Source organism: Myiozetetes cayanensis, unplaced genomic scaffold (assembly GCF_022539395.1).
Source record: "Myiozetetes cayanensis isolate MyiCay16 unplaced genomic scaffold, myiCay2020 scf1, whole genome shotgun sequence".
Classification (NCBI taxonomy): domain Eukaryota; kingdom Metazoa; phylum Chordata; class Aves; order Passeriformes; family Tyrannidae; genus Myiozetetes; species Myiozetetes cayanensis.
Window position 1 is genome coordinate 51,260,375 of NW_026086604.1, and position 26,554 is coordinate 51,286,928.

General features: G+C 37.0%; 1 protein-coding gene across 2 annotated transcripts in view; it reads right to left on the bottom strand.

Annotated features, from left to right (window-relative positions):
• Positions 1-26,554, bottom strand: part of PIEZO2 (piezo type mechanosensitive ion channel component 2) — a 294,412-nt gene that overhangs the window by 171,503 nt on the left and 96,355 nt on the right. For both annotated transcript variants that reach the window (XM_050321408.1, XM_050321398.1), the window contains exon 3: positions 17,681-17,806. In XM_050321408.1, coding sequence (XP_050177365.1) covers positions 17,681-17,806 — 126 coding nt within the window. The remainder of the gene's footprint in view (positions 1-17,680; positions 17,807-26,554) is intronic.

The following is a 26,554-nucleotide window of genomic DNA, read 5'->3' on the forward strand; positions in this document are numbered from 1 at the left end:
TCTAATAATGATGTCAAGAAATTATTTGATTAGAGATTTCAACCTCACCTTTATCTTTCTACAGGGGATGCAGTGATTTAGGGCTTCCATACAGGCACTGTAGATATCAACAAAGGCCTGATAGCAAGCAAGTTGGCTTGTGGCTAACTCCAAGGATAAGAATTACAAATGGGTATATCTTGACTGAATGCCAATGTTTAAACAGAAAAGTGATATTCAATTCCCCAGACAGAGAAACAGCAGAGACAGACCGGTTACAGAGGTCTCCCCAGATAGCATAGGGTAGATGGATCCACACAAATACTTCTAACATAAGGTACTTTCAGTGTGCAACAAATGTAATTAAATTTAAAACAGAAGCACCAGGTGAGATACTGTCACACCAAAAAAATGTTCAAGGGAAATGTATGTGAATGTATGAAAACCTATGTGAATGCTGTTTATTTAAAAACCTCTACTATTTGACCCTACTCTATACAAAGAAACAGAAGATTTCCAGTAACAGAGATCATCATTTAGAGCCTAGCCAAACACTATCCAGAGAGATTATGACCTAACTATCCACATCCTGGACTAGGAATTTCAAAGCAAAAAAAATCCCACTCACATTATTATTTATGCTGAAATATTACCTAAATTTTTGCCATTTCTGAGTTCCAAAATATACTAATCTTCTTCATAGGAATACATTATTTATTTCACTTGAACAGCTTTCATACACAACCTCCAACCCAAGGAAGGAATAATGAGCAAACACATGTTAAGACAAACTATCTAAAGAGCAGAGTACTGCTGATGGGTTTGATTTACATCTGAATGGATTTAGCATCAGCATTTGGAAATCGCAAAGTCTACATTCCCCTCTCCAAACTCAAATTTTTCAGCTCATAAACTTTTTTGAGATATATAACAGCTTGCTTAGCAGTGTCTTCTGCACCCCAGATGCTAGGGGGATGGGTTTTATTAGTATCACTAGAAAATTACAGAAGCCAAGCTTTATGAGCATTGACCCAAAAATAGAGGATACTATCTCAGAGTAAAAACTTTAAAAAAAAAAAAATTAAAAAAACCACCACAACTCCAAGGTGAAAGTAGTTATTTGTACCACCAGTAGTAACATAAACCAAAAAATGCCTCTATTAGATCACTTTGGCAGTGCTCCTAACTCAAAGAAGAGAACACGACAGTGAAAGTTTTAGAGATGAATGTAGTCACTGTGTGACACATAGAAGGCAGAGAGGGAAGGGAAGCAGAGCAAGTGAGAAATATTTTTCTCATTTTCCATAATCTGATAGGTTTTTCTCATATCTTGAATATCAAGACTCCACTGGCAAATCTTAGGAGACCTAGCATAATGTCATGTAAGCCTCATATCTAACCTTATTCTTAGAACTAGATATTATAACTTTTCCCAACTGAGAACAGAAAGTAAGGTTTTGTGACTGCTTTTGCTAAATACTCCTTGCACATGAGCAGACACACAGCCAAGCCTTGCTTTCTACCTCCATGAAACACACTAACTTTCTACCTGCTTATGTGAAAGAGAACTGCTTTTATATACATGAAGGATTCAGAGAGGGGAAAAAAAAAAAAGGAAAAATCTAATGTATTTAGGAAACAGGGAGCTACCAACTGCAGGCAGTTCTCTCTTGCTAACCCAGGATTAGTGGCACATCATAGCAGTGTATGTAGTGGCTTAACTAGTAGCACCAGTAACGACATATGCAGGATCACTTTTATGACTTTCAGAACATGTCAATGCCTGCTAACAAGATATTTATTTATTTTAAATTAAATAGTCTTTACATGAATTAATATCCTAGGAAAGTGTAAATACCTCATAGTGATTACAATAACTGTATTATTATACAACAAAATTTAACTCTTCCAAAAAGAAATAACATAACTCACTTTTATGTTGTTGATACTCACTATTCCCAAAATAACGAAACTAATATTTTAATCAAATTTTGAGAAGTCTCTGAAATCAAGACGGCCTCTACCAAAAAAGTAAAATCTCTTGCTCTTCTCTGAGAAAATTACATAGCAAAACGCAGTCAATTTTTACCTTTTAACTAAATACATTACCTGCCAATATAATACAATATTTATTGTCAATTCTCGCAGCTGCTGTTATAGAACCTTTCACTCTTTACTATAGCTAAAAAAAAGAAAAATAGAAAAAAAGAAAAAAAAAAGTGACTGGAACAACTGTGAACTACGAAGGGAAATGTGATATAATTGTCTTATTGTTATCCAGAATGACATAGGATAGATGTGGAAACCCATCTTTGACTTTTTCCAGATGTTCATGGAACCGTATCAGCATTCCAGCTTTATTTATGTGGACATGTATTCTGTGAACTTCCTTGCTCAGGATTTTCTTTTTTATCATATATGAGAGAATTTTGACAATGTTTCAGTGAGGACACGGAAAGTCATAAAAATAATTTAAAAATTCATGTATCATAAGTGTTGTGTAATCTAACTTGTGGAAAGGCTGTTGAGAGAACAGGATGGTAATGAACAGGTGGTACTTCACTCCTAAAGCAATGCAGTTTCATAAGCTTAAATTTATTTTGGTTAGAAGTCTTCATAAAATTACGATACAATGAGACTACAGTAGCAAAAAAGGGGGCCAGTCCTTCATGGCCGCAGAACTGCTACATTAGGCAGAACCATGGCTCGCCCCTATACGCCAACAAGACAAACCTGATCTCAGATAACCCCCAAAAGTTTTCATTTACAAACTGCCCAAAATTCTTAATGAAACTCAGAGGTAGGACTGGAGAGTGAAGGCTTTATTTGATTCAGTGCTGTGACAAAAAAAATTATTTCTATATGTTGATTCCTTCCCCTAAATCTTGTTGAGGCAACAAGCTGCATGAGTAGCAGCTTCAAGGACTGCAGAAGAGCAAGTCCATTATGGACGTAGATGCTTAGCCAGAGACTGATGGAAAGTGTCCATGCGTTATCTGCTGACTTTCCCTTTCACTTTCATGTATCCACTCCTCCTGCATATTTCACAACTATTGAATATCTTCCCAAGAAGTGCAAGTTCAACAAATCACTGTTGCCCAGTATCTCTGTTCTGCAGAAAACAGTTATTTACTGTGTGACAAATCTATGGATAACAATACTAAAATTATTACTATTTTGATAAAATTACTTTCTTTTTTTTTTTCTGTTAGATGTCAAAATATTGCATCCTCTGAAATATTGCCTGGTTCATACCTCTCTGTACATTTTTGGAAGCACCTACCTGTACTTGGAGTCAAAAGAGTTGAGCTTCTATGCCACTGACCACAACAGAGCAGTTTCCTTCCTCACTGGTACTTATAGCTTTCTAAACTTTGGACACCTTCGTGGAATTTTATTATTGAAAAAATCGTGCTGAAACGTCCTCTTCCCCCACTTAGTGAGGCTGTCTAATTGGGTAATTCAATCAGCCTGATTCCTGAAAATGCAAAGGTTGATGAGCAGTACTAAAACTTATAATCACAAAAAGCTCCTGCTGTAATGAATGAAACTCCTGAAGATGAAAATGGTCATCATGCGTGTTTATAGAAACAGAAACTGAGTACAATCTGATACCAGTTTAAAAGGCACCTCTTGCCCCCCTCAGACAGCACTGATAGTTAGTGTTTCTGCCAGTCTTGTACTTTATTCTTAGTCAAATACGAAACATCAGATAGCCAAGAATAAGACAAAGGATAACTATGTAAATATTTATCTCTGAACTACTGAAAACTGGGAGACCAATAAGTGTTACAAAGTTAGAACTGCTGCCAGCACAACAACATCAGCTCCAATTATTTTTTATTCTTGTCATATTTGTCTGGGATATCATAGAATCACAGACTCACAGAATCATTAAACTTAGAAAAGACCTCTAAGATCACCAAGTCCGACCATCAACCTAGTACCACAACCACGTTCACCACTGAACCTTGTCCTCTAGTGCCATATCGACGTGTTTTTTGAAATCTTCCAGGGATGGTGCCTATAAGACTTTCACCAGTATGTCTTTGTAATTCCACAAGTTTCACACTGCAGCTGTGTTTAATTACCACTCCAGGTGTATGTAAGATTTTTGGGATTAAAATCCAATTTGGCACCTGGACTGTGAGGCCTGTATTTCTAAGAATGACGGTAATTTCCTAGACTCTACAATGAAGCCTATTCTGGGTGTAATTTGAGTCCATCAACGTGTCTACAGTGAAGGTAAGAACAAGAGTTCTCTTGTGAAACATTACATTATTAGCAGACAAACTTGTGGGGTCTAGATAAAGCACAAATTTCCTGGAATCTTGGCTATGCAGCCAACTGTGGTATCATCAACAAACCACAGGGACACAATCCCATGGCCAGGTCAAACTCTGCTGGCTCTAAAGAATGTGTTAAAAATCATCCTTTTGCATTTCAATGTTCTAAATTTCTGTGCCAAAAAGAATTTATGTGCCAACCTTAAAAAGAATATTCTATATGAAATTTTTTGACCATCATGACTGTAGGTAAGGCAATATATGTACAAAAGAGCATAAAATGCTATTCAGTTCTTATCGCTGTGTCCTTTTTATTGGGAGCTAGCTGTCTTTCAAAATGTATTACTATATACTTAAATATACAAGTATTAATTATTAATTAATGTACTCTGAACTACATCACTACTGATTCCCTTCAGGAACTACTTCTATGCACTGTTCTACACCTGAAAAAGCTCAATAAAATTTTTGTCAGCCACTGGCTGGAGTGCATGCTTTTTGGTGTTTCACAATACTTCAGTGTGAAAACAGTGTTAAAATTGTTTTCAGTTTTAAAATCACCACTTGGGCATATCTGATGATAGTGGAAAATCAAGTTCATTCTCTTAATCACTTTGAAAGATATACAGTATTCTACTTGCTCTATGTCTAGACACATAAAAATGGGATTACATTTTTCTCATTTACTACACCTTTCACCGATGCTTTTGAAATTTTTTCTGTTTTCAGACCAGATGATGACATCTCTGAAATCCAGTCCATTGATTGCTTTAAACAAAATCCCTAGAGAAATGTAGTACGATAAAACTCAGCAGTTAACACAGTATGTATGGATGGGAATGGTGCAATGCTGCAGACTTAGATATTAGGAAAATACAAGAACTAAAATGAAAGAAACAAGGGATGTTTAAGACTTTGGAAATAAATAAAAAAAAAACCATATAATGAATTTTCCTCCTTCCAAAGATGTAAACAGTATTTTTTCTTCTTTTATGAGTATTATGGAACTTTGTTTATTTATTTTGTTCTTTGTTAAGTGTAAGCATGACAGATGCGCTGCACACTGTTTACGCAAAGGGTGTAAGGTACAGTGCTTTCTGGCATCTTATGTGGTTACCGATTCAGACTCGTATGTCTGGCAGAACTTGAAGGGAATTTTAGGACAGATTTTCCATTTGGAAGTAAACTCAAAGTATGCAAGTTCACACTGTATTTGACCCAGGTTTAGGACTATGTTCTGACACACTGATGCAGGAGAGCCCACCAAAGCATTTCAAACCCAAGCCTGTGAAGAAAACATTCTTTTTTCCTGATGGCTTCAAGCCATATTTATGTGAGCGACGCCTTTCACTTTGTTTTACAGGGTGATTTGTTTTACATCACAACTTTCATGAAGGGCTCAGTAAACTCAGTCCTTTCAATTCAAGGTTGGACTAGTTTTTGTCCCAAGCAGCCTCGAGCTCGCACTGCCCAGGGAAGCCCACCCACTGGGAGTGCTGCATCACCAGGAATGGCTCCTCACAGCTCCCACCCCCAGACACAACGCCTCACTTGTCCTTGCAGCTGAGATGTCCAACTAGTGGTGCAGCCATGGCAGAGTGGCTGCGGTGAGCAGCTGTCATCATCTCAGCTCAAATGTGCTGTTTGCTTCCCAGCTGAGAAAGAGGTCATGCTGCTGACGTAAATCACCAAGAGGTGCAAAAGAATCAAGCCTGAGGGCTCTGACCAAGGGACAAAAGCCCCCTCAAACTTGCAATGTGGGTACAAGCACATGCAAAGGCTCACAGTGTCACACTAACTAATCAGGCTTTCTAAAAATACTCAGCACGATTACGTGAGGAAGAGCAATACATAAAGACGTAAACAGCCAAACAGAAAAGACAGATCCTCAGAACTAAAGTGAAATATTTATTCTCAGACAAAGTATTTGTCTAAACAGTGTCCAACACACAAATATATAGTTTCCTACTCCCGAACAGTAATTCTACAGTAAGACTTCCCAGTAAAATATTTATGTTACAGTGATTTGAATGATCAACAAGGCAACATTTCAACATGGTGCTCTACACCAGGCCAGAGATGCTGGTTGCTAAAGCACTGTAGTGCTGTCCTTATATACCCTATACTGCTACAGCAAAATACTGCCAATGAGCCAAGATAACCACTGTAACAGTAGGGCTGGTGTCAGAGTAAAAGTAAGGGCCTAACTCTGTAGACAAATTTTCTCACTGTAACTGTGTGTGTGAGCAGCCTGTTTCTGATTTTGCTGGTCTTCAAGAACTTCACAATATGGAAAATAGGTTTTGTAGTAACTTGGGACAAGCTTTTCATAGGAAGGTTAAGCAGGATAAGCAAGGGAGTGGCTACTTACAAAAACATAAAAGGCTACTCTTCGTTTACTTCTTAATTTACTAATGGCCCTAATGAAGAGTATAAATTAAAAAAAAAAAAACAGTTACACTCTTCTGCTTTCATTTCTTTCATACATACATTCTGCTCTCCCCTCTTCTATTCAAGTTTTATTGAGTGCCTTCTCCTTCACAGCTGCCTTTGATTTCTTCCTTGTGTTTGCTACTTCTACTTCTTCCTTCAAGAGGACAGAGGGAGAAAGAAAACAGCTGCTCTATCTCTCCTAAAACAGCCTTAAAACAAGGTGACAGTGATGGTCACACTTCTTTTCTACTGCCCTGCACCCAGGCGCACTCATCCTAGCTACAACCAGGATACTAAAAAAAATTGTCCCAGTTGGCACCGCAGCATTAGTGCGATACCTTCCAAAGTCTACCAGCCTCAGAAAGAAGCTGTACAACCCCACGGGCCATCCAGAAGATTCCCAGGTCTTGTCTCCAATGCAACGTTGACTGTCAAAAGCACAAACTATGAGTGGCAGTGACATCTCCTGTGCCAGGTTCTCTTCAGTGGTGGAACACAAGTATGCTAATACCAGTACAGCATAATTATATACATTATACAGAAGGTGTTATATATCATGCCCTAAAGTGACTATTTTGAATATTGCTCGGTTTTTACATAGCAGCTTGTGAGTCCAGAAATAAAGACTCCATAGGTTCAAGGAACACCAACTTTCCAAACTTCTAGGCAGCAACACCCGGCAGGAAATTAAGCAGGACTTATCATTCATGCCTAAGAAGCAATTACAGAAGCTTCTGTTTCCCCAGTCATAAATTTCCTGGCCACATAAAGCTGCACAGAAAGTGTTGAAGAAATGTTAACATCCAGTGTGTAGTGAACTAAAGGAAAATTAACTTTCATGCATAGAGTAAGCTATTGTTGCAAGTTTCTGTTGAGGCAAAAAAGGCATGCTAACACCTTTGACTAATTAAGTTTGCCATAGGATGTGTTCCACATGTTAAATATTCTTGACTCTTGGAAACACTGAAATGACAGTCAGAAATGGTTATTGGTAATACTGTACCACCACACACCTTTCTAGGATCCTGTGAAATGACCGTATTTGCGCCACCACAACTGGATCTCACTGCAGTTGCTGAGCATTCTTTTTAGTTCAAGTTCTCTGTGACTCCATATAGAAATTTCTTCTTACATTATTCATGACTCAGACACTGCACATCACCTATGCAAAAACCAGCACACTATGAAACCAGAGAATGATAGGATCTATAGTTTGGGTTTTTTTCCTTAAAGTCATGTCTTCTGTCTTTCTGTCATTTCAGAGGTACTTGCCAGGAGAAATAGTGTAACAGGATCTTCATCTGCAAATGCTCTACTTCAATCTCTGTGTGCACCACTTGCACTTAAATCTACAGAATTTTCTATCAGTGGAGGTCTGGACACATGATTATTCATTGCTTTGCAACTCATCATTCTGCAGGCATAGTCACTGATAAGAGGGAAGCTCTGAAGAAATCCTATTCTCACTATTCTTTAAACTATGATATCCCCATAAGCCCCCAGACACCCAGACGACTCCTGCTGCAGGTCATACAGCACAAACCACAGAACAGGAAAAGCCTCTTCTCAAAGGAGTTTGTAAGCTCAGTCAAAGCAGTGTTTTTTTCAATCCACTTGGCACCGGGCATATATAAGTACCACCAAGAGACAGTGTTACTGCTTGGGATATGAAAGACAAAATCCATATGTTGACTTTGAACAAAGAACAGTGGTTTTCACAGTCTGCTTTGATTTTTATCAAGTTGTATTAACCTGTATTCTGGAAACATTTTCAGCTTCTCATATGCTTAGGCTTTAGTATCCTGCTAGTAATATAAGCAACAAAGCTTCAGACAGTGTTGTGAGGACATACCTCAGAGCCAAAGCACATGAAGTAACTGCACTAGTTTCACTGGGATAGAGTCCATTTTCTTCCTAGTAGCTGGTACAGTGCCGTGTTTTGGGTATATTATGAGAATAATGTTGATAACACACTGATGTTTTGGTTGTTGCTATGTAGCGCTTACCCTAAATCAAAGACTTTCCAGTGTCTCATGCTCTGCCAGTGAGGAGGTACACAAGAAGCTGGCAGGGAGCATCACCACGACAGCTGACCCAAACTAGCTATAGAGATATTCCACACCATAGAACATCATGCCCAGTGTATAAACTGTGGGGAGCTGGGTGGAAGGGCCCAATGGCTGCTGACAGGCTGAGCATTGGTCAGCGGGTGGTGAGCAATGGTATGGTGCATGTGCCACTTGTGTTTCTCGGGGTTTATTTTTCTTCTTTTTTTTTAGTACAATTAGTAGTAGTAGTAATTTACTTTATTGAAATTATTAAACTGTTCTTACATCAGCCAATAAGTTTTGGGGGTTTTCTTACTTTTTTTTTCCTGAGTCCTCTCCCCATCCCACGGAGGGAGGAGAGTGAGCAGCTGCATGGTACTTAATTGCTATTTGGGGTTAAACCACAACACATCTCGCATAAAAACTGAACAAATAGTCTTTCCAGGCAACTGGCTCTGTACTGACTTAATAATTAATAAACACTGTAGCTCATGGCTTCAAAAATATGTGGGTATCTAAATTCCATTAAAACTAGACTTTTATATTATGGGATTTAGTATTGTCAGTCTTACATGGGTGATGGACAGCATGCAGAATCTGTACAATCTCTTCTATTAAAATATTGGCATAAAATTTGTTTTTCCCCACTGAGTACCCACTCACCACTCTACAACTAGTCCAGCTAAATGTCTAAACTAAATTTGTTCTACATTTGCTGTAATGGACATCACAAGCTTAGACATTGTTGAGTTTAAAATATATCCCCTCATTGGAAGGTTATTCTGATTCTTCTGCAGTGCTATGGCTGGTTGTTTCATCCTACGAAAACTTTGCTATACTATATTCCACTGTTGTCCTTGAAATATGAGTTCATTTCTGAACCTTCTTCTCTTGATTCTACAGACACCACATAAGTAAAACCTGACAACTTCTGTGATAACAGAATGAACTGCTCTGAGACATTTAAAGGCATTGTTTTTACTCAGAATTTGGGCAATTATAATCCTTGAGCTGACACACAAAAATATTATTAAAATGCAGATGTTCTGCAAGACAATGCCCACTTTTAGTGGAATAAAGGTTTGCTTTTAAACACACATTTTCAGACTGAGATAAGCTTACAGATTACATCCATTCTAGATTCAACTACAACAGTCCAAGGTAACTACTGAAGAGAGTAAACACTTCAGTTAACAAACTTAAAAAAAAAAAAAAAAAGAAATGTGAGAAAATGCAGGTAAGAGATCAAAAGAAGGGCTCAGGTTTGAGGCAGAATGTTGAAATATAGATTTCACTAAGCAAAAAAGAAAGTGTATGATACACGTAGAACGGAGGTGACTTAAGATCTTATAAATTTGCAGCTAAACCAGTTGCCTGGAAAGCACCTTGAGTATTTCCCTGGTCAGTGAGAAATGGATGTGTTATTAGGGAAGAAGGAACTGCTTTGTCTGGGATGCAAGTTCCTTAGCACTCTTGAATGTGGGTAACTCTCAGCTTTGATTTTGGAAAGCAAAAGCATTCGAGAGGACATAGTGCCTTTTCCAGGATTAAAATGAAATGTTTACTCTGCTATGACTTCTGCTCAACAGCCAAAGCTTCTTATAATAAACTTACTGGTTTTTTTTAATGCCATTTGGATTAAATGAAGTAACATTTTTGAAATTAAATTGTCAAAATTACCAAGACAATTAATGGTCGGGAAATCCTCAGAATATTTGTTTCATAACATAATGTTTCAAATTTCCAATATTTTCAATATATTTGTTTTCAAGGCAGTCTCTCATGAAATGATGTGTCAAAACAGGTGAAAAGAGCCCACAAGATACAGACTCCAGAGCTCGCCAGTAAGTCATGGTATTTGAAAGACCTGCATGCATCTGACACACACCTTTGAAACAGAAATATGAAACTCTGTAAGAAATCTTTTAATCTTTTCCCCCTTTATAAGTCAAAACAACATCTGTATTTCCAGAGGGTTAATAAATCCAGCAAGAAATACAGCAGCCTTTACCAATGTAATACTTTTCAAAACCATCATAACCTTAAAAGCATACTCAGGAGGGTATAAAAGACATGAAATCTCACTAAGTGTATAAAGAAGAGTAATTATTAATTCCTATGAAAGTTCAGCTGCAGTCTTCAATCTGAGCTTTCAATAAATGGTAAAACATAATTTATTTGTACTGGGTATTGCTGCTTCCTAATATAACCCAAAACCTCAGGGACATGCTGGTAGTAATACAAACACAGGATGGTCTTTTAAGCCAAGAAATCATTTCAAGATTTATCTCAAGTAGAAAGTTATTATGATTCCACAATGGTGGCATGCATTTGTTTGACATTCACCATGGCATACCGGGGACAGAAAATTATCTGAATTTCGTTCCCATGATCTAACAGAGAAGCTATCTAGGCAACTTGGTGCTTTAAATCTATTCTCCCTTTTTCTTCATATAACCATTTGGTAAATAAAGCACTCAAACTAAACACAGTAAACAAATGTAGAGATCCATAGAAATTCTTTGGAAGGATTTTAAGATCTCTGTTTCAACTCTATTGGTTCTATTATTTGATGTATAAGAAAAATATCCAGAAATAACCTTAAATGCTCTTTTTTGGTATTCTAACAAACTTTGACTACAAACTTAATTGCTGTATAGTTTAACTATTCTAAGTTGCCTTTCTCAATGGACAAAATTATTGTTCTGGAGGAAAGAGCATTTAAGTAGATCCATTTGCAGAAATCAAGACCAAGGTAGTATGGTAGTCAACAGAAAATAAGAAATTGATGTACGTAACTACAAGGAAGAGAAAAAGAAATGAGTAATTTTAAACAGAAGAGAAGACACTGTTACAGAGTGTATACTTACAGAGTATTATGATGAGGAATAATTGCACTGATTTCTTAGAAGTAAAGTTTAAAATTAGCATTGTGGAAAACACTCCTGCTGGTGGTAATGCCATTTTTAAAGATGTTTAAAACCAGTAATAGGAAAGAACTATAGCATCCATACTAAGGAATGCAACTCTCTGTTACCTTGTGATCTAATTTTCAACTGCCTATCTCAAAGATTCTGTATTCAAAAGTTGTTACCTAAACTAATAATCAGAATTTTATTACCTCAGAAGTACAACTTAATAATGACATTGTATTACTGCATGAATACCGCTACATTTCAAAATCAGATTCGGTGTTATAGGGATATATCATCAGTGAAACCAGACTGATTACCTAGCTCTTCACGACTAAAGAAGATTAGCCCAGCTCACTCTTTCTGTATTTATTCTTTTCCTTTCCATATAAACTCTGATTTAAAAAAGAAACTATCTGGGAGGTATCCAGTGTCAGTTCCATTGATGTTGTGGCTAACCAGAAATCTTTCATTAAGCTAAATAAGGGCTACTAAAACCAAAATTTTATCAGTGTTAGGCAACACTCACAAGGCTCTCAAGAAACAAGAACCTTCAGCTGGCCAAACATTTTCAAACACCTCTATCAATACACCAACATAATTTAGAGAATGCTGTAGCATTTTGTAGTCATCCTGAAAGAGAAGGTGTATGATCTCTAAAGGAGAAAGGGGCTGAAAAAACAACAAACCAAAGAAGTTAAACATTCCAGGACTTATCTTGAGTACTATTTATCAGCTGATTTTGAGTAACATAATTCCAAAATAATAGTGGAGTATTTTGAAATGAGCCTGAAATTCTACATGCCTGCTTTGCATTTGCAGATGGTCCAAATAAAACTGCTTCTATATGTAAAAGATAAAGGGATAGTTGTTCTTCATTTCCAAAATGAAACTACAACTCTATAAGGTTTAAGAGGTGACAGTTTGTATCACACCCCTAATTTAAACATTTTTCAAGTGTTTATGTTACCAAAATGAAAATATTTTCAGAGGCTTTAATACAGCAGTGTGAAAAGAAATCCTAAAACCAGAAAATGATCTTTTGATTCAGAAGCTGGCATTTGAAAAGACTGAGAAAAACTAACCTACAGAATTTGAAGACAAAGTTACCACCCCCCCTCACCCATTTCCGAAACTGTCAGGAGCTAGATTATTAACAGAATTAAGTTAAAACATTTCTGAGGTGGAAATTATGGACTTGTAGAATCAACTAACTTTCCTGCAGGATGAAAGCACATGATGGAATAATCACTAAAAGAAAACATGAAAATTTCCCATGCTTTATCATAGCAAAAATAACCAATTACATATACACCAAAATAATTTTAAGGTTTTTTTCTTTCTGCTATTGTAATTTTTTTTTACTTTCCTCCTTGTATTCTCTATTTACTCAGCCTAGAAATTACCTCACCAAGAGTGCACATTTACCTTACTCACACTTCATTTACATGAGGGCAGTATATAGAATAGAACTATTTATTTCATTTTGAAGGAACTTACAGTGATAGTCTACTTCAACTCCTTGACAACTTTAGGGCTGACTAAAAGCTAAAGTATGTTGTTAAGGGCACTGTCTAAATGCTTCTGACAGGCTAACAGGCTTGGGCACAATCACCTGTCTAGGAAGCCTGTTCCAGAGTTTGAGCATCCCCTTGGTAATGAAATGCTTCCTAACTTACAATCTGAACTTTCTCTGATGGGCATAGTTCTGAATTACACCCAAGCATCCTGTCACTGGATCTCAGGGAGAAGAGATCAGCACCTCACGCTCCACTTCCCCTCCTCAGAAAGCTGCAGAGTGACAAGATTGCCCCTCAGCCTCCTTTTCTCCAAAATACACAAACCCAGCGTTCTCAGCTGCTCTTCATAGGATGTTCCTTCCAGCCCTTTCACCATTTTTGTTGTCTTCCTCAAGTACCTGAACATTTATCTTTAGCTGTGGGGCCCAGAGCTACAGACTGGTCAAATTGAGGCCTCACCAACACTTCTGTTGACCTGGTCATGCTATGTCTGGTGCTCCCCAGGATGGGGTTTGCCCTCTTGACTGCCAGAGCACCCTGCTGGCTCCTTTTGAGCCTGCTGCCAAACTGTTAACACCCCCTGATGTCTCTTTCTGCAGGGCTGTTCTCCAGCCACTCCTCTTCTAGCTTATCCTTGTGCCTGGCATTAGTCCATCCTAGGTGCAGAAACTTGTTAAATTTCATCCCAGTAATCACAGCCCAGTGCTGCAATCTGTCTAGATCCCACTGTAAGGCAGCTTGTCCCAAACAACATCCCCCACTGTGGTATTGTTGGTATCAAACTTCCTAATGTTGCACTCAACTCCTGCATCCAGATCATTCATAAATATGTCGGACAGAATTGGCCACAGAACTGATCCCTGAGGAGCACCACTGGTGACCCGTCACCAGCCAGATGTGGCCCCATTCACCACAACCCTTTGAGCCCTGCCCTTCAGGCAGTTCGTCACCCAAGCACATCTTGAACTCACTCATCCCACAGCTGAACAACTTGTCCAGAAGAATTCTGTGAAGGACAATATCAAAAGCCTTACTAAAATCCAGGAAAAACACATCCACCACCTTCCCTTCATCCACTGGGCAGGTGACCTTATCATAGAAGGATATCAAACTAGTTAAACAGGACTTTCCCTCTGCGAATCTGTGTTGACTGTGCCTGAAGAATGCACTGACCTTTAAATGCCTTTCAGTAGTACCCAGTATAATCTTCTTCATACTTTTTTCAGGAACTGAGGTTAGAATAACAGGCCTGCAGATTCCTGGGTCTTCCTTCATGCCCTTTTTGTAAATTGGAATAACAATGTCCAGCTTCCAGTCACCAGCTTCCAGGACCTCCCCACACTCCCATGACCTTTGGTAGATAATCAAAAGGGGTCCTGCCATAACATCCACTAGCTCCTTCAGTATTCCATGGTTTAATTTATTTAAACTGGTGGAGACACTATAATTCCATCAAAATAAAAACACAGATTAAATTTAAAGGAAAAATCAAACACTTTAGTATATCCAGAACTCCTTAAAGTGTATTTGCAGATGGTTCCTATAAGAGGAAACACTAGCAAATGTAGAGATAGAATTCAGAAAAATCTCAATAAATAAAACCATTTTGGAAAAAAATGGGAAAATATAAACTTTCACTACACTGGAAAAAAACTCACCTACAAAGATAAGGGATTGAAAAAAGTGGTCTGTTCTGCAGAAAAGGAATTGTGGGTTTCAGTGAAACAAAAATAAAGTGTGAGACAATATTACCATTGCAAAAATACCATATAATAATGCATAAATAGGAAGTTTGACTTGCAGACACTTTGGTAACTGTTATATTACAGTATATGCTAGCAAATTCTCAGCTGAAATACTGCCTTACTTTGGACACTGAACTTCAAGAAATATCTGGAACCCTTGGACAAAACAGAATTAGACCAACAATGATAAGACTAATCTCCTTCCTGGAAAACATGATGCATAAAGAAAGTTTGAAGAGACTGAGGCTGTGTAAAAAGAGAATGAGAGCAGAGTGCATATGACAGATACGACTGCAGCCTTCAAATACATAACAGGTAACCATAAAGACTAAGGGAAAGTTTTTCTTCATTTCCACATCAGGCTGAAAGATGCAGACAGGGTATTTTGACTAATAGGAAAAAAATTTCCTAATGATAAGCATCAGAAAAGACTTTAGCTGTAAAAAATGTGTTATTAATAGCTGATCCGGGTCTGGATAGGGAAACAGAAAACTACAGTCTTCCAGTCTACACTTTTGAACTTCTTATTGAGTAAAAAGAGTTGGGTAAACACTAACAGCCAAGTCTAAAATGAAGGGATGATAACACTGTGCAGATGCTATGGGCAAAGTGCTGTCGTTTCTCCAGCTATGGCTTAGCACACAGCTGCAGTCAGTTTTGCAAAGCACTATTCATATAGCTGGGGCACAGGAAATATAGTGGGGCTGTGCCACCAAATAGTTACAAGCAGAAGTGCTACCAAAGTACTTTTGGGAATGGGAATTCTGTTTTTTCCTCACCCACACAGTACCATCTATGTTCTGCTGCCATTTAATGACAAAAATTGATCTTACTGCCTGATCTACCAAATGCCTTGGCCTTTTCTATCCCCTACATTCACAATGGGCTTTATACATTCTTTAGCTTCTCCTTCAGCACCTTAGGGGTCCAGTTTCCATAATGCCAGTATCACATGCCCCTCGTTATTAGCTTTATCTGAAGCTCACAGACTATATCCATACCAGAAAACTAAATGGTGCCAGTTTACCCTCCAAACATGTTCTGGTACTGAAATTCAACAGCCAATATTTTTGTGTTGTAAAGTTAACAAAAATCTCAAAACAACTTTGGTCAGTTAACCTTCTCTCCCAGATAACTCAGGCACAGTTTGGGAGTTCCTCTGGGCCAAATAACATCCCCAAAAGGCAACTTCGCACCACGCCCTGTGCCCAGGAAGCAAAGAGAGCTTAATGGTGAGGGTGTGGGCATCTCATTTCAACTGGTTTCAATGTCAGAGAGCAATCTGGGCACATTTAATGTACTCCTACAGCTATACCCATTGTCCTGTGGGGCCCCAAGTCAGAAAATCATTATTAATGGTAGCTAGAATATAAACCATTGCACTCGACAACTGTGAATAAACAGACACAAATAGTACATTTTATCCCGAAGAGTGGACTCTTCAGGATGAAATAATTATTTTAATTCCCACTGCAGACCCCAGTCCCCACCATAAAAGGAGGAAAAATTCAGTGGTTTCATCTCTATCTTGGACAGTTAGGAACTCTCTACTCATACAAACGGTGTCTAAATGATGCAATTACTCCAATCTAAGTAAAAATTACATCTTCAGTCATAAGAATACTAAACACATATAGGAAAACAACTCATCCAGTTCACTCAATGAATGATGGACATTTAATAAAAAAAAAAGAAAAAGAAAATGTATTTTTAGACTGTGAAGGCCTGATTTGAACAACAAAGCCCAAGATATTCCAGTTAAAACTGGTATTTCATGAACACAATTACGCCTTTTATTTTAAGAAATTAAAAAAGTTAGAGGTGAAATGGTAATGCTTACTCCAAGTTTCCTTAGGATTTTGTTACTTTAAGTCAAATGCTTAACTTCACATAAGGTTTCTTGTGTTGAATTGTATTACAACTGTTTACTCAAGTGGCAGCAGCATACTTTGTGAAAAATTAAATGGACATTTATCAAAGGTAAGTTGACAGGTTTAAATGTTAAATGTAAGCACTGTAAGACAAGTACAAATAGTTTCTACCTGGAGGTTACATATCTAAATCACTGGATAGATATTTTAATTAACTTCTGCACAATGAAGAATGTTTGCTTTCTGAATTACTGAACAACATTTCCTGAGAGAAGAAGATACAAAATGTCATGCAATATATTTTCAAGTAGAGCTAGCATATAAATGAAAACTCAAAAATCCTTCTTCCCATACAGAACAGGCAAGAAAGGGATGAATACTCTTTAGAAATATAAATTTTGCAGTCAAGATTTAAAGTTAAAAGAAATGAAAAACTTCAGAGAGTTATGCCAGAGAGAGGCATAATACATGGACAGAGTGGGTTTTATTACTATATCTCATTTTACTCTTAGCCCACTGGATTATGATCTAATAACACAAATACATAGCTACCTCATGTTCTGAGGTGATTTTGAGAAAGCCTAAAAAATGAAGACATACAATAGTCGGTGGTAAACTCAAAGAAACTGCATCTCTTGTGGGAACAAAGTACTTATATATATATATATGTCATAGTTATATATACATTTATATTGTTCCTAAAACCCGTCTAGTCTTCTTGCCCTGCTAGCAGTAACTCTTAAGGTTAAAAACTGGCTAACAGAAGCAAGCTGCAAACCCACAGGAGCACAATACTAAATGCCTTCTCATCAACCCTTCACCTTTCAAAACCACTGAAGCATTTGGACGTTTAAAATGCTAATAAAAACTAAAATGTTTTACTCACAGTTAAAACCAGGTTCAATAGTTTTTCCAGCTTCAAGACTGTTTATTGTAATCTGAAAGATGATGTGCAGCAGCAGAAATGATAGACTGGTGAAACACAGAGATTTTAATAATCGTCCTGTATGCCCTAAAAGACAAAGTATACATACATTGGTGAATTTCCAAACATTACTTAAAGGTTTTCAGTATAAAACCAGTAAAAATATCCTGACCAGGGATATTTCTATAAGTCAGTTCCACATTAATCATGATTGTCCCTTATGGTCAAAATTTTGGCAAAAATCATACTTAAATTACAGTTTCTTTAAGTATACTTTAATCACAAACAGCAATGACTGCTTATATCAATATTTTCTTTCCTTTTTTTAATTAAAAAAATAGAAAGTTTCTCAAGTCTCTAGATAGCAATTTTAGATCAATAATATTAACAATGTCATAAGGTTTATCACCACATTACCTGGTAAAGACAAAATATGAATGATACTTCTCCTCTTGAGAAAATAAAAACCTGTTAATCTAATTACACTTTACCAAAAAAATTACATGGGAGGAGGTATAACAATGCACAAACCTCAGTTTGGCTCAGGAGTACAGACTTATTTTCATTGAATGCTTTGCTTTGTGCCAACTGCTCTCTTTACCTTCCTTCAGAAGTTTTGAAAATAGTTTTTAGTATACACTGAAGAATCCTTTGCCAGACACATTTGGTCATAGCTTCTCTATGATTTGCTGAATATATATTCAAAAGCTAATAGAGAATGTTTGACAAAGATTTAGAAATGCCTTATAAATCCTCTAGGAAACACTCAGCTTAATCACAGGCAGCCAAACTTCCAAGGCATGCATAAATAAATTATTAGTATTTCAGGAAATATGCATCTTCAGGACAAAGTTGGATTGCTGATAAAAGACAACATTAAATATCACCCTACCTAACCTATCTGCAGTAAAAGTTCTATCTCCAAAGTATTTTACACTAGATTTTACAGCACCTGCTTTGTACATTTAAGGGTAATTTTTTTAATTTATGGGTTAAAAACCAGCACTGTTGGAATTCTTATCCAAGGTTATAAGTAAAGCTAGAGTTATGGATGGAAAAAGAGTATACCTGTGAAATGTTCACTCTACATGAAGGTTGTTTTGTTCATACTTATTTTGCTAGTGTCTGATATGTGCAACTATTAGAAAGAACATGATGGTTCACATTCTGTATCTAGACAGTAAATCATCTTCTTGCTTATATTTGTTATAGTTCAAGCATGTCTTCAATGGCCTGAAGGGTAGTTTATAAAGCAAAGAATTAAATAAACACGATTCAACAATTTTAGAAAGTAGTAGACTATGTCATGCCATCAGACTCAAAACTTTTATTATATGATCACTATCTTGACTGCAAATTTTGAATACCAAATGCCTTTAATAAACTTCCCTTTTTTTAATACAGTAAACAGTTCAAACAAAATTAAAAATGGCAAGAATGTGCCCATGAGTTTCTGTGATCTGAAAAGGAAGATACATTCAGTAGATACGTGTTTTGTGTGATCTCTTCATTAATCACCAGAGTCCACACAGAAAGAAGACAACCTGGGTGGCAGAGCATTACACTAAAAAGACTGGATATTAAATTCTTTGGGTAATTTTTTGTTCTTTTTCTACACAAGCTGGCTTAGTGTCCTGGCTTAGGGCAATGTCAAAGTTCTGTGGAAGTATAAATAACTAAATAGGTCATATTATCAAAAATATTAGAAGAATGAATGCATGACAAGCTACATGTTATTAAATAATATATCAGATTTTATATCATATCTAATGCAGTCCAAGGACTGCTATATTTTATATTTTTTTGCAAATTTCAATATTTGATGGTTTGCTTCTTCATTACTAGATCCCATGCTTGTGGTATTACAAGAGATTTATGTTCAGAATATAAGTGAACTAAAAATCACCTATCTCAAAGCTGGAGACAGTCTGACAACAAAAATTCCATGGTCTTAACATCTGTGTAAAAAATGTATAGATTTTAAAGTCAGCCTGGTGATTTATGAAGTTCTGAGTCACAAACTCTCCTCAGTCCTCAGGAGTTAACAATTCAATAGATATCAAGCACTGAATTTTTCATACAGAAGTGAATTTGAAAGCTTTTTGATAGAATTGCCTTAGTCAACCTTCAAAGGAGAAAAACTGCAATACAGTTAGTCAATGCACATTCAGTTCCCAAACTTCATGTTTCCACATAAAATATAACTACTGAAAACCTTGGGTACATCTTTCAGTATTTGAATTTTTCAACTGTCATATCTCTCCAAAATATATCTCAGTTTTAGACTTAATTTTTTAAAGTTTGAAAGCAAACATGTTTGAATCTAGATTAAACAAAACATTTCCTTAAAAAAGCCTTAACTTTTGGAATTGTACTCCTTTTAAGAAATGTAGAAAATACTGAAAATGTATTTCTTGAAATGTTGAAATGTTGAAAAAAGATCTCTTTCACAAGGTAGGGAAAATTTTAAAAGACTCATCATAATAAACAGTCTCTCAGTTTACTGGTAAATATGGCAGGGTAAACACACAGCTGGAAGGTAGCTAGGTATGTTCAGTGCAGGTTACAGCATTCCTCAAGGGCTATTCCCTTCATGGCTATCAATGGAACAGGACCACCACCAGATCCTACTGAGCAAGAGCCCTTTACCTGCACCACATTCATCTGTGCCAGCAGAAAGTAGACACAAAAAGTATCTGAAGAAAAGTAAGAAATACTAAGTTTTGGAGAGACATCAACAACCTGGGAGAAACGGAAGTGCTAAAATTGGTGAATTACTGGATACATAATTTACACCAAGAAAGAAGTGATGATTTGGATAAGAGATGAGTTTCAGGGTTTGGATAAACCTATTTGACTATATTTTTACTTAAAATTTTCTCTTTCTCCTGGAAACTTAGTTCTATGTGACACAAAGAAAAAAATTACCTGTATGCATAGAGAACTGAGAGGGAGAGAAAAGAGACAGCTAAGATTAAACTCCTGAAATAAAACAGAGCTTCTTAGGAGAAGAAAGATTTTTGTCATCCTTCTTTAATTTGAATTTATTCTAATTCAGTCACAATGTTACAATTCGTTTTGTAACTTACAAAGTTGTGACTCATAATGTTACAACTCACTTGCTAAAACATACCTGAACTGTTCAGTTGCCCCAGCATGAAAGTCCTTGGGGACATGAATGGAAGCTGACTGTCACATAGAGAAAGAAATACATATTGCTCAGAAACCTGTGTGGATGGAAGAGATGTGCAAGAGAACATTGCCCCAGCCGACACCTAAACTCACAATATACTGATTCCTTCATTTCTGTCTCAGATGTATAGACTTGCCTATGCCCATCAAGACTAAAATAAGAAAAATCTCATGGCAAAACACCTCAGTTTGTAGCTTGAATACTTGGTTCTGATTTTACTCCACCACTAGCTTCAGCAAAATGTGGAGGATGGCAAGGACAGAGCAGATTTTTCTCAGAACAGGCCTGAAGGACTAAGAAAAGTGGGTTTGCTTTCAGGTACTGCTTCAGGTGTCATTCCTAATGGCACCAGTGGGACCAAAACCTGGCATCTGGCTTTAGAAATGTACTCATGTCTCAGAAACACACAGGGAGGTTGCTCCAGCCTCTTTGTCCCTTCAGAAAACTCCTGTCAAAGGGCTTTGTCCCCTCTGATCAAGCCTGCAGGAAGCCAGACAGGATGTAAATGCTTCGTTACCCTTCCTCTCTTTAGCTCAGGTGCAACATTAAACTGGACTCAAGAGGGCCAAAAGCTTTTCACACTTGGCAGAGGAATCCATTTCTTATTTTTCAAAGGTAATCCAGCCAAGAGCCAGATTAGTAATGGCATGTGCCCCCCAGCCACAGGCATGTAAACTCAGTACAACTATTTTAACGTGTCCTAATAGGACTGCTGCCTCCAACACACACATGCACCTCTTGACTGCCTGCATCGTGATTGTACACAAAGGTGGAGCCTGTTGCTCACATAATTTCCAACAATGATGAAACGATGAAAAACAGTACGTTCATGATTAGACAGGCAGTCCTGTGATCTTTCTGCCACCCCTTTCCCTAAAACAGCAAGAGTATGACAGAATTTAACTTATTTGTACACTTGGAACTTCCTCAGAGCTTTTGACAAAAGGATGTGCTTACAGGACATGAAACAACTGAATGGCCAATAGTCACTGAGACCTGCTTTAAAATCACATATATTAGCTCTTACAATATATTCTGACCATGAGCCTTGGGCTATTACAAAGATCATACCATACCATACCACGTCATATCTTCAATTGCTTGCAAGGCGCATTTTCATTCCACACTACTTGTTTTTCTTATTTGGATCTATTTATGATGCATGACAAGGAATTGGTTGTCTTCAACAAAGTTAATACTACTACTGCAATTTAGTCTGATTTTTTAATAAGTAGTACCAAGTATCTGTATGCAAAGGTGATAAGTTCAAAGGATTGGTATCCATTCTGCATACCACAATGACACCAGGAAAGGGAAAATTGAGGAGGAAAATAATTTCTAAAAGTTAATTGGAGACTGCTTAGTATTCCAACAGTGTAGTTAAATCATCACCATCATATGTATGCTGAATAGACTTCACCTAAAGATTTAGGTTTTGGGATGTCTAATTCAAAATTTTTATTACTTTGCACAGGGATTTTTTTAAAAAATGTAACCTTAAGGTTGTGTTTTCTGATGTAAGTTGGTTTGGGGACAATTCTAACATCTCTTTTAGCCTAATACTGTAGTCCAAACTGTTGCAACACTCTTCTTTAACAGTTATGCTTGTGAAATTTTTACACATCACTTTTTATTCAGATCACAGTAGATGAAATACCAAAGCACAAGTCATTTTTCACATAACCTTTGATAGCATACAGTGAGTGCTAAATAATAATGTGCATTTATCTCCTGAACTAGTGACACTTCAGTTAATAAAGATACTCTATTACAGTCATTGAGGTGTTTTTTTTTAATAAACCTCTTCATCAGAAAGTGACAAACATAAAAGTAAAGAGCTCTGTGGGGAAGGCTCGGTTGCAATAAATTTCTGCAGCACAGAACGGGTCAGTCCCACAGAATTTGTTTCAGTTAGAACTTTAAAATCTTAACTTCCTGACATTCCTTCAGGGTCCAGAGACCTTAATCTCCTGCTCCATGGCTCCAAACAGGAGTCAGTGAACATCATCTGTACTGTAGCTTGAGGCACCTTGGGGTGGGAAGCTAAGAAAAAAATTACTTAAAAGTACATATCCTTTGTAAAAATCTGGAAGTTTGGGGGTCATCTGATCTGCAAAGAAAAAAAAAATAAAAAAAAAGAAAAGAAATTGATGTAAAAGAGATCCTACCTTTGGTCAGCTCTGTTTTAAGTGCCTCAAGATATCGCAACTAACGTAACTGACATAACTTGCTGACATAAATGTAAGAAAAGAGTTCCAATTTGAAGCTGGCTTTTGCCAAAGGCTCAGAGGCGATAGAGTTGGTTCCAGCTGATAATCAGAAAAACATCGTCACTGAGTCCACTATGAACATCGGCCACTTTGGTCACAAGTGCCAAATGGAGATTCACGCATTTAGATATATACTCAGTGGAAAGTTTATAAGCATGAAATAAACACTGATATGTCCTGCTTCCATTTGACCAGAAAACTTTGGATTTCAGTGTGGGCATTCAGCAACACTGAAGAATACGGGTCAGTCCTTTTTCCTGAATTCATTAGTACTATTGTACACTAATTGACACTTAACTCAGCAGGACAGGTCCTGATGACCATGGAAGATGAAGAAAGGATTCAAATGAGTTCTAAATTCAGTTGAGATTTCCAGGTGAGTACAGGGTTACATTTGAAAGGCACAAAGCAGTTTAGCCCTGTCCAAGAAAGCACTTAAACACATGAATATTTTTGAGCACATGCACAGGGACTGAAGAGCTTTCAGTGATGCATAAAAGCTTCATAAAATAAATCTGACTTCTTCACTGCTAGGGTATTAATACTTGATGTGAGCCAGTCTTAAAGCAAACAGCTTGCAAATCAGTGGAAGTAAAATCTTTTTAGAAACCTCTACACCATCCACGGTTCAAATCAGTGCTCTGCAGAGGTTAATTTTCTCTTTTTCTCCTTACAATGTGTAATTATGTCCAAATTGTGGAGGGTAGGCATAATCTAGTTGTTTTCAATGCCTCTCTTCCACATGTACTTTTGGAGGAGGGGAGAGAGAGACAGTGCCCTCCAGTTTCAGGTACTGTAAGAACAATGCTAAATACTTACTACTGCCAGTTATACCTATTATTAAACAACCTTTCCTAGATGTAAAATATCCATAGTTCTACATGCACACTACAGCTATGCTTAGGGATTTGACCTCTTGAGTGCTGAAAAATAATGGGACAAAGCTATGAACAAGGGATAGAGGAAGGCAATTATTTGTAAGGAGTATTCCAAGAATAAAATTTGATAATGGTGTGCCTTGTACACTGTATATTGTGCAATGTCAAGGCATTGATCTACCAAGTAAAGTAACTGCATATCAGCTCCTATTCACTAAATCTTACATGAACATCTTAAGTAGACTCAAAAAAGATAATGCTTAAATCATACTGCCAGGAATTATTTTAATGGTTAAAACAGTGCTATTGAAAGTGCTGCCATCCTTCCACTGCATAGTAAGCATATTTGTCAGTACATCTATATTTAGCTTAATAGAAAATGCATTAATATTTTTCCTCCCAAAGAGTACCTTGTATTTCAAAATCATCTTCTATCCAGAGGATCTGAGCTTACTAAAGTCTTAAAAGGGGGCAGGTATCATCACTGCAAAAATACAAACCCATTTGGTTTACTAACTGTATTTCCATCAACAAGACAAAAATAGAGAGCAATTAACTAATGCCATGGTCTGTTCTGTACCTACCCAGGCCCAAACCTGAAAACGTGTATCCACAAACAACAGCTCAAGACTTCATGCTGTTATTTTTGGTTATGTTTAAATCTCTGTGCTTAAACAGTCACATTGAAAGCCAGACCATAGAAGTACAAGTTTTAGATTCAGAACTTCCAGAAAAATTTCCCAATATTTGAACAGTTTTGTCCATGTTTTCCTGAATGTGTCCCCTATTCCCATGTATTGTCAAATGTCACAATCCACAACTGTGACTAATAGTAATAACTTTCTAATACATTTACAAAAAAGCCATAATTCCTTAATTTCAAGCAACTCTTTGTACTATAATGTATTCCTTTCCATTTCAAATTGTATTATTTCTCAGATGAGAGACCCATGAGAATTTGCAACAGTTTATCACAAAATATGTCATTACCTGAAAATTTTATATGACTTTTAAAAGCAGAGTAAGATACATTGTTCCAGGCTATGTATCTGCACAAAAAAAAAACCCAAGCACATTCATTTATACTCTTTTATACACTTATTTATTTCCTTATATTTCTCTTTCTGCTTCTCTCTCTTTTTAAAATACTACAGCACTCTAGGAAGGAAAAAAAGTCAGTCTAGAGATAGACACTTACTTTGCAGGAGTGCCAACCAGACTTGGGTAAACATAGTGAAAAATTCTATGTGTAATTAAAAAAAAATTATTTAGAAATGAAAACACAAAAAGTGCTGCACAGCATAATAAATGTCTCCTTACTTTAGCTTCTTGCAGGATTTCCTGTTTTTCCTAGAAGTTTTCATGCCCAGAATACTACTAAAACTGAGCTATATCCTCTGCATCAATAGACAATGCCATCGTTCAAGCTGGTCATAATCTCTGACTTGCAAGTTTACACAGGCAATTTACCCATTTTGTTAACAAAATATTTTGTCAGACAAGACTCAGAACTTAACCGCTCTTTTTTTTTTTTTTCCAGATGATACTCATAAGCTTTCAAAGCAAATAACAGCTACTTGATGTCTGCTTCATAATTTGACAGGTGGCTGTACCAAGCTAAACACAGGAAATAAACATCATCTCAGATACTAATGTGTATGAACACTGAGGAATTTTAAGCCAGAACTACTCTTTTACAAGAGGGTTTGAGGCTGTTAATACAGAATTACATTTACTTCCCTTGAGGAGACAGGCTCTCCATGTTTGTCACTGAAAGACAATATTTATTTTGAATTCAAATTAAGTCAGTCATTTTTGTCTGTTAGAAGCAATGCTTGCAACTTAGTTTCTTCATTCCTGTCACAGCCATAAAGAGCAGGTAACTATCCAGTACTAAATTCCTTCAACAACAGAGGGTCCAAGCAACTCCCAAGTAATGGGAGATGACAGCAGGTCACATGCTACAATGCTGAACTACATTTTAAAAAATCTTTACTTACTAGGAGGTGAATAATTTTCTCCCTTGAATACCTACCCACATGTGTTCATAAGCAGTAAACAGATGTGATGCAGGGCAGAGTGAGAGAGGAAGGCTAGAAGACTATGTAAATAGGACTAATACAGCTATGGCAAAACCAAACCCTACACCATGATGTTTTCACAAGGGAGTAAGTGTGCATAAGCACATGTACTGAACTCCCAGTGGAAGCCGTGGTATGAATTTCTACCTTTGGCAAAACTATCGCCAGAAGCTCTAGAGGCTGCTTCAGCTCAGACAGAAGTGCTGCAAGGTGTTTAACACCTTTTCAAAGAGTTTGCACCAGTATCTCTAGCACAACATAACTGCAGCTCATGACCCAGTTGAAGAGCCCCTGCGCCAAAATGCATTAGCATTTCAACTTCCACTTTGCATTTCAAAAATGTTAAGCCCTCCTGTCAACACAGAGCTGAAGTAAGATATGCAAGGGCATAGCTTCATTCCCTCCCTTTACCA